This window comes from Photinus pyralis, unplaced genomic scaffold (genome assembly GCF_008802855.1).
Source record: "Photinus pyralis isolate 1611_PpyrPB1 unplaced genomic scaffold, Ppyr1.3 Ppyr1.4_LG10, whole genome shotgun sequence".
In the NCBI taxonomy this organism is placed as follows: domain Eukaryota; kingdom Metazoa; phylum Arthropoda; class Insecta; order Coleoptera; family Lampyridae; genus Photinus; species Photinus pyralis.
Genome location: NW_022170250.1, coordinates 18,156,405 through 18,165,361, shown reverse-complemented (window position 1 = coordinate 18,165,361; position 8,957 = coordinate 18,156,405). Strand labels below are relative to the sequence as shown.

The 8,957-nt window shown below is 42.1% G+C and overlaps 1 protein-coding gene across 1 annotated transcript; it reads right to left on the bottom strand.

Annotated features, from left to right (window-relative positions):
• Positions 1 to 5,528: 5,528 nt before the first annotated feature.
• On the bottom strand, positions 5,529 to 7,584 carry LOC116161461 (facilitated trehalose transporter Tret1-like). Its single transcript, XM_031474807.1, has 7 exons — positions 7,418 to 7,584; positions 7,223 to 7,373; positions 6,989 to 7,174; positions 6,841 to 6,939; positions 6,591 to 6,793; positions 6,134 to 6,542; positions 5,529 to 6,088 (listed from the first exon to the last, which is right to left on the bottom strand). The coding sequence occupies exons 1-7, from the start codon at positions 7,532 to 7,534 to the stop codon at positions 5,664 to 5,666; spliced, it is 1,590 nt and encodes a 529-aa protein (XP_031330667.1). The 5' UTR covers positions 7,535 to 7,584; the 3' UTR covers positions 5,529 to 5,663.
• Between the last annotated feature and the right edge of the window lie 1,373 nt (positions 7,585 to 8,957).

Genomic DNA, 8,957 nt, shown 5'->3' with positions numbered 1-8,957 from the left:
AAGTTCGCGCGCAAAATCGACACGTTTTATGATCGATGCGATCATTGGCGGTTATTGGAAAAGTGACGTGAGGTGGAGATCTTGCGCAATTTAAATGGTTTCGATTGGATATCATTGGTTTTTGAGTGTTTAGAAGAAGTGCCTAATCCGGATATACGTAAGATGAAAGATTGCCAACTGTGTATTTTCCTACGGTTCAAAAAATGGTTGCTATGCTCCTGATACACTAATTTCTGAATCAATTGTTTGCATCTTGTTACAATATTTGGTGTCGGCATATGATAAGATAATGTGCTCCTTTGTGCTAGATTGTGCTAAGATACCTAATATGGGAGCACGACCAAGCAGCACTTAAGCACACCAAAGGTACCATTGTGCCTGCCCCCTTTTTTTCGAAACTGGACCACGTTTAGCCTAAGTTGCTTCAATCTCCTCGGTTCCAGATAGCTGTCTCCAAGGAGTTGACGTCTCCTCCGTAAGCTCAATGTTATGCAGGCGATAGTTGTCCATCCGTTTATTTATTTATTTATTTATTTATTTATTTATTTATTTATTTATTTATTTATTTATTTATTTATATATTTATTTATTTATTTATTATCCCCCTCTTGTTCTGGACCCTTAACAGACTTGCGCCCAATTATAGAAATACCTCTGCAGAAGGTCTTAAGTTGTTCTATACTACTCTGGTATTTACCTTACGAATTAGGAAAACTGCAGGAAAACCTAATTCGGAGTAGCCGGCAGAATGCTCGAAACTGGTCTAAGGTAATTCCCATCTCTGCCACAGACAAAAAATTTGCCTCAACTCAGGTTCGAACACCCGACCTCCGGATTTATAGCCCAACGCTCTACCATTGAACCACAAAGCTGACTTATATTCAGTTTTAGAAGCTTAGAAGACCCCGAGTTGCCAAGGGGCCCTGTTAAAAAAGTCCTGGACTGACTAAGTCCGGTTACTTGTTGCCACTGAGCCTGGAATTGACTGATCGCCCAGTCTTTAATCCTGGCCCTGACCACGAAGGGAGCAATTCTTAGGGCAGACCCCACCAATACCTTCCATCCCTTCATTACACTCTATTCCGCAATGCGCTGGCACCCATATCAAGCTTACCTGTCGCTGACAATGCTCTTAGCACTCCCTGACTGTCACTGCATTTGCATGTCCTCCTCCTGGGACTGAGATCGATTGCCGCTTAGATGTTGATCGGGTCACAGGGAGAGGTGACATAGAAACAGTTACGCGTTAGCCTTCCATTTCAGGTATCCTGGTTTCGAATCCCAAAGCCAATATAAAAATTGTTCTTCAGCAATCACCGATGACGACGGATCCAAAATGGCATCCAAGATGGCGGATCAACTACCTAAATATTGTCTCGCACCCTGAACCAACTACCAATCATTGACCTTGCATCACAGACCAACTGCCAAAATTTGATCTCGCACCCCGGGCCAAACCACCGGGATAACTACCGAAACATAACATCCACGACCAACTGCCGAAATACCTACCCACAGCCAACTGTGTATTTTCCTACGGTTCAAAAAATTGTTGCTATGCTCCTGATACACTAATTTCTGAATCAATTGTTTGTATTAGGATACAATAAAGCACACAACCTATTTCTACTTAGTGTACGTCTTCTACACTGCTCATAGGGAATTACTCTTGGACATGAAGATGATCAGGCATGCAGGGTACAGAAATGTTTGCAGTAGGAGAACATAAAATGCAAGATGTGTTATCTTATAGCGTGACCTATTTCTACCTCCTCTTGTGCGTTCTATACTATAAATTAGTGGGGAATTGTGGTATTAGGAAATCATAATCTACTATTCTGAGAACCTGACACATTCACGGATGAGTAGGATTAGTGAAGCCTTCGTCTGTCTCAAACCAAGGATTTTTTTTAACTTGTTCAAACGAGTTTCCTTGATGATCGTCTGACATGCGAGAACAAGCTGATTCTAAGATTCTGTAATAATCACGAATGAAGACCAGGGAAACAGAACATAAATATGTATGGCAGTCAATTTTTCATTTATCAACTCCTATACTCCTGTCCCACTAATTTCTTTTATCAAACGAACGTAAAACGCAAGTGGTAGCCCGAGTTAGTTTGCGTCTCTACTATAGCGCATGAAGGTATCAGGAAACCATATTGGCTATTTTCAGAGCGAACCATTGCTGCCTAGGGTTTCGCCTATCCTCCTATCCTCTTGATACATTCGTTTCTGCGACAAGTGGTTGTATTAGGAGACTATAAAATGCAAATTGGCGCTAGCTCACAACACAACTACTTTCAACTTGGTGACGCCCTCTATACTACTTATAGATTTACTGTTGTACAGGTATCAGGAAATCATAATGTACTATGCGATCAAAAATGAGTTGCTATCGAGTCACCTTTGGAATTTTTTTTTCTATGGGAAAGCAACTCATTTTTGATCGCCAGGTACTATCGTAAGCATAAATAACAGAGATTAGCACAAGAAACATACAGAAGGTAAAACGTATATTATTTATCGACCCCTGTGATCCTCATACATTAAGTTCTGACAGAAATTTATGTATTAGGAGCACATAATTTATATTTTATATGTTTATTACGGTATTACCAGTAACGCATAGGGAATCGTTGGGTATAGTTCTGTGTACGTCTTAAGGGGACTGAAACCAGCCAAATCCCCTGTCACGTGCGAATGCCTGAGTCTGTCAAACCAAATTTTCAAGCCATATGTAAGTGTGGGAAGAACTGCACAGTTAAAAATGGACTCTAGTGACTTCTTTGGGAGATTCCATTCTAAGCGCTTGTATTTCGGGGTTCTGGATTATGACAGGGTCCGCGCGCACCTAGGCCTCAAATTCGGGCCCTTTGTGCTACCTCCCTGACTAGAGTCGTCCGACCCCTCAACGTCACTCAAGCGATCCCACACGTAAGAAAGATGGAAGGATGCACCTTGCTATTTCGTCAATAACAATTAGATTTGATAATGCCCACTGCGAAAGAACGAGCCCTCACTTACGCCGACACAACGAGCAAATCTTCGTAAAACACCTACAGCTCTTAACAGAACACGTGCGTCAATTAAATTTCACCTGATAGAAACTTCTTATCGCAAACGACCAGATGTGTCTTACTTCTAATACATTATCTAAATTGAATAAATTACAAAAGCGGTAAAATTTAAACAACAATTACGCATTTACACAAATTCTAAAAAGAAAAACAACACTGAAATACAAATTCAAATGAAACGAGCCCACTCTTTATACGGAAATAACGTCTACATGACGTTGTTTACACAACATTATAAATGTGCTTTTAGCGTTATTTTTATAATGAGATTATATTTAGTTAAAAGACGCACGTTTTGGAGATGATAAGCGGAATTGAATTGCGAGGGATGCGTGAGTTAAGTCGGTCGGCCGGTGGAAAACGCTGAGCTCTCGTAGTGTCACCTGTTGATTGTAACTGTGTATGTAGAACTGCTTAAGTGACGGTTCCCAGCGAGAAATTATTGAACAACGTGTTTGAACAGTGATGGTGAACGTGATTAAAAGAAATATTTACAGTGCGTGGGAAGTAGCTTTGGTCTGCGTTGTATTAAAATAAGTGCGATTATGTTAAACAAGACAGCGAACCGCAAATAAATAAATCACACTGAGTGCTAATAAAAAATTAAGAACTGAAACTCCAAATAAATAGAAAAATTCCAATTGCTAATGGTTGTCCAAAGAAACAGCGTTTTGTTTTCACCGCAGCGCATTGTTCTTTTCGCGTGCGATTTGTTTCGAATGCTCGCGTTTTGTTAGTTTGTTAAAAAATTGGATCATTTCAAAGATTTTGAAACTCACTCTTGGCCAATTTCTAGGACATTTCGCAGCCCTTGGAGACCTTTTGTGATTTTTGAAAGATCTTAAAGGTCTTTGAAGGTCCATGAAAATGTTTCAGGAGTTCTAAGAATTCATTAAAGGCTCTTAAGGACCCACAAAAGGAGTTAAGGACCTGTCATGGGCCCCAAAAGCTAGTAAATGGCGGTGGAGATCATTGAAGAGAAAACATTAGGTGATTTACAAAGGCTCTTAAATAAACGCTTTTAAGATTTTAGGCCCGTAAGGACTCTCAAACACTAATAAAAGTCTTTAAGTGCCCACTCCTCTTGACAACCCATAAAAGCTTTCGAGGACTCACAAAAGGAAAGAGGGGTTAAAGGCTCGCCTTTTAAAGGAGGGGAATTTCAAGGACATCACGCAGACGAAAGGTAAAATCCGTTAAAACCAGGTTCTCTAAGAGAAGAGGAATTGCAAGGGCTTGACAGATTAGAGGAAATTTTTTGGTCTATCTTTGAGGTCGTTGTAAGACTTTTTGCACATTTTAAAGGCTCTTGAAGACTTTAAAGAGATATACGAAAACATTAAATAGTCTCTTAACTGGCCTTTGAATGCTTTTAAATTTCCGATTACTATTTTCCGCACCCAATTTTAAAAATGGCTTAAATGTATGACGTCAATTACCTTTCTTCGTTCGCCCAAAAGGAATTCCTCTATCTTCTGTACAATCAAGACACTCCACCGCACTACTACAGTCATTGGCTTGGAAGTTAAGCGATAAACGAAATAGCGAAAACACGAACTGGAACTACACTGTCTGACTTCTTCGACATTTCACAAAACGTCAATTGAAAGGTTTTGTTTTTTTATTTATTTATTTATTTACCTGTATTTTTGAGTGGGCGTATGTATATTACATACATACGTGACTCAGCTAGAAGACTTCCGTTATTTAACATTGAACTTAAAAAAAATGGACAGAAAAACTGGAGTAACTTCTCCGAAATAAAAATAAAAATCCTTGAAAGAGACACGATCTATATTGAGTATAAGCATACACATTACCTAATTCATAAAACGTCTTAATAACCGTCGAGTCGTCCAACCTTGGATAAAAACTGGATGGCCCTGTAATTTGAAGTCGAGAAAATGGCAATATAGTCTCTTCTGTTGGCAAACTCTTACGGAATGCACGTTTACCACGTTCGGTTCGTTAACTTTCCACAATTCGCACGGATTGGGCATATTTTCCAGCGAGTCGAATTAGGTACGGGGGCTAATCACGAAATTTTCCCTATGAGCTTATTTTTTCCGACATGTTCGATTGATATCGCGTGTTGCGAGTCATAAATACATATTTTCCGACTCGAGAGCTAATCGCAGTTGACGTTCTCATGGCCCAAAAACGAATGCCTTAAATCTCTCTTCTCTGGACCCGTCCCTACCGGTTTCTACTTGACAAGAACACCCAAAAAATGGCTCTAATTAGTTAATGCGGCCATCTTTAATCATTAGCTCATTTGATTCGTTTAGATTCATCGCTTCCCATGAACCCCATTAAGAAGATCTATCCTAAGCGGCCGACAGACTAACGCCGTAACCCTCTAATGGGCAATGGGCACACCCTGTGTAAGGCATCGCAGCTTCTATGGTTGGTTCGGATCGTTAGGAAACGGTGGTAAATAAAGAAAAGTTAAGAAGATTTTTTATTTTAACATAGATTTTAAATAGTAACAGTTTCTTTAGTTCCGAGCCACTTGGCGACGACAAGTGCCTACCGCGTAGGCAACACACACGAGATTCCGTAATTTACGCGTCGAAGGCCGGCCTAACTTTTCGCGACGATTGCGACAAGCTCCACGGACTTTTGCTTCGTTGGCTCCTTGTCATCCTGCGGCACCGACAGGTAGGTGGTGTGGTTCCAAAAGTACTTTTCGATTTCCGACAGCTTCTTCTTGTGCGTTTCCGGCATGAACACCAGCACGAAGACGAATCCGCCCATGCTCATGATGGCGAAGAAGTACTGGAGGCCGGACGAGCCTCCGAAGAAGTCGTGCATTGAGAAATACGTCTGGAGGACGGCGAACGAGATTAGGCCCGCCATTACCGAAATGATTGCGTGCGCCAGGCTGCGTATCGCTAGCGGGAAGACTTCCGCCTGGATCGAAAATGGCACCGTTAGGAAACCGATGGCGGCGAAACCGAAGTAGATCATGAGCAGGACGAGGGGAATCCATCCGGAGGTGACGGTGCCTGAAACTGGCCGTTCAGTTTGGTTAGTGGTCGGGGGTTGTTTACCTTTTTGAAGCCAGGTCGTGTACAGACCGGATGTTCCCATACAGACCGCCATACCGATACCGCTGGACATCATGAGGGTCCTCCTGTTGAACCGCTTCGTGAGGTATATGTTCAGAATGTTGACAGCGAGGCGAATTCCTCCAACGTACGACGCGGCGATGTAGGGGTCGATGTCCGTGCCAATTTGCTTGAAGAAGACCACCCCGTTGAAGACGATCAGGTGGATTCCACAGTACTGTTGGAAGAAGTATAGCCCAGTCATGACCAAGAAGGGCTTATAGCCGGTGGGTTGGAGGAACATTTGGAGCAGCTGCACCGCGCTGTTAGAGCTCAACTTCTCGCGTTCCTTCATTTTGATCACGTTCTCCTTTTGCAAGACACCCAGTTGCAGCTCGGCAAAGCTCGCCACCTGGAAAATCAACCAGTTAGATTCTCCCACGTGGAGGATTGTTGCAACCTGATTCTGAGGCTGAGGCTGGTACTTGTGGAACCATTCCAGCGACTTCTTGGCTTGGTCCATGCGATTTTTGGAGACTAACCAGACGGGGCTTTCGGGCACTATTAGGGTCAGTAGGGCGAATACGACCGTGTAGCCGCAGTTCATCCACGCGACTATTCTCCAGTTGAGGTAGAGCCCTTTGAAGTAAACGAACAGCATACCTGAAAGATGGAGGTTGATCATGGTGAACAGCCGAAACGTCTACTACCGAGCGAGACTCCGAGTTGCCGCATGCCGGAAAAGGAACCACGAACGTCGGGCCTACTGATCTCAGTTATGTAGACGGCGGTGGGATTGGCTGACCAAACTGAAAACGCACTTGGTGGACGCTTGGTGGAATAAAGGCATCGACTTACTTAGGGCAATCCCGGTCAGGATCCGTCCTCCTATCAGCATTGGAACGTTGCGACCAAGCGCTAGCATAGCCCATCCCAGTAGGCTTGGTACCGCCATCAGCTTCAACATATTTAAACGACCGACTATGTCCATTATAACCCCGGCGCTTAACGCCCCCACCATGGTCGACAGCATCAGACAGCTGGCTACAGCAGAACGAAGAGGTTAGCCGAACGAGAGTTTGGTCAACTTACTTATCCAGGACATCTCATTTTGGCTAACGTGCAGGACGGATGGATCGGTACTATTCTGCTCCTCCATCATTTGCGGCACCATGATCGCCGAGTACGCGTAGGTAATGCCCACCAGAATGTTGGGGCACATCGCCACCACCGCCGCGATCAGCTGAAACGCAAATTGTATCCAGCAATCACGCGCACTCGATTTACCTGCGGTATCAGCACCTTGCAGTTCTTCACCTCGTACTGGCTCAACGATCGACAGCTTATCACGAGGTTTTTGAAAGATCTTCTTTCTTCACTCGGGGGCATCGTCGTGGTCAACATTCCGGCTCTGTAAAAAGTGAAATCTCATTGTTGGTGCTCATTTTTATACCGTTAAATCCTTGGACCAAAGGTAATCTAATCACCTTTGTCTATCGATACGGTACATTCGTCGTGACAAAACTGATAAGTGGCCGATAAAATTGCTGGAATTATCGGTTTATTTTTGAGCATGATTTTATTTCAGGATGAGACAAACTTTGTGCTTTTACCGATTAACACACAAATCCAGCTTCACACAGGCACCCTGGAAAGAAACAGCTTTAAAAACCCAAAAATAAAAATAGATTTTTCAGTTGTACTTCAAGGACTAATTCAAAAATTCTTCATAGGCCCTTGCCAAAGTTTCTCCTGGAATCAAAAAAGTTTTGCCAAATACTCTTTCCTTAGTTTCTTTAAATTCTTCTTCCAATTCTTCTCGTTCTAATGATTCTTCAATTTCTCTCAATCGTTTTGGTCCAAGAGATTGTTCTATGGATTTTTTTTTCCTGGTTATCAAGGTTTTTTAGACCCTTGATTTCCTTCGAATTTCTTATTTTTCCGATTCTTCAAATTCCTGAAATGTTTCAGATCCGTCAGATTCTATTGATCTTTCCGCTTCTTTAATTTTTGAAAGTTCGTATTTTCCAAGTTGTGATAAACAGTTCAGAGAATAGTCTCTGAATAAGTTCTAAAGAACCTCCGATGCGCTTCCTAACGCAGTGAGAGGCAGTGTCTCGATTTTTGAATAGAAATCAAAAGGATTACGTTACCTTAATTGTAGCTTTAAAACTGTACAATATAGAATGAAATATTGATCTCTGGAAGGAATACTGATGAAGTTTTCATGGATTTTTTGTGCAATTAATCGGGGATTGAACCGTCACCTTTTGCCAACTGTTCACCTGCTTCACTTGGCGCTCTAGTGGCCCGAAGCCGAATGACCTACCGCTATCTCTCCTGGACGCAACCCTACTATATTATAATTTTTTTAATCTCCTATAAAATGGTGCTAATCATTAAAGGGACGAATGCAAGTACCTAATGCGGTTGGAGATGAGTCTAGGGAGAAAAAGAGGAAGGGTGGTTCGAAATGTTGAGGAGGAAGAAAATTACAAGATCAGCGGAACAGAAGAAAGCGGTAGTGAAGAGAAAGCAGGGAGAGTGGTATAGAAACAGGGGAAAGAAGCGAATTGAGGCGAAAAGGAAAAAGCACTGCAGAAATTGAGTAAAGGAAGAAATAAAAAGAGCGGCTAATGAGACAAAGGGACAATTAGATAAAATGAAAGTGAAGATGATGAAGGAATAGGACAATTGAAGGAGGTAATGAAGAGGTGGGAAGAGCTATAGGATAGGGAAAAATAAGAATTTATAGAATGCATAACAAAACTCAAAGAGAGAAGAAATATAAAACAACGTAACGGAAAGGGAATAGATATTGAAAAAA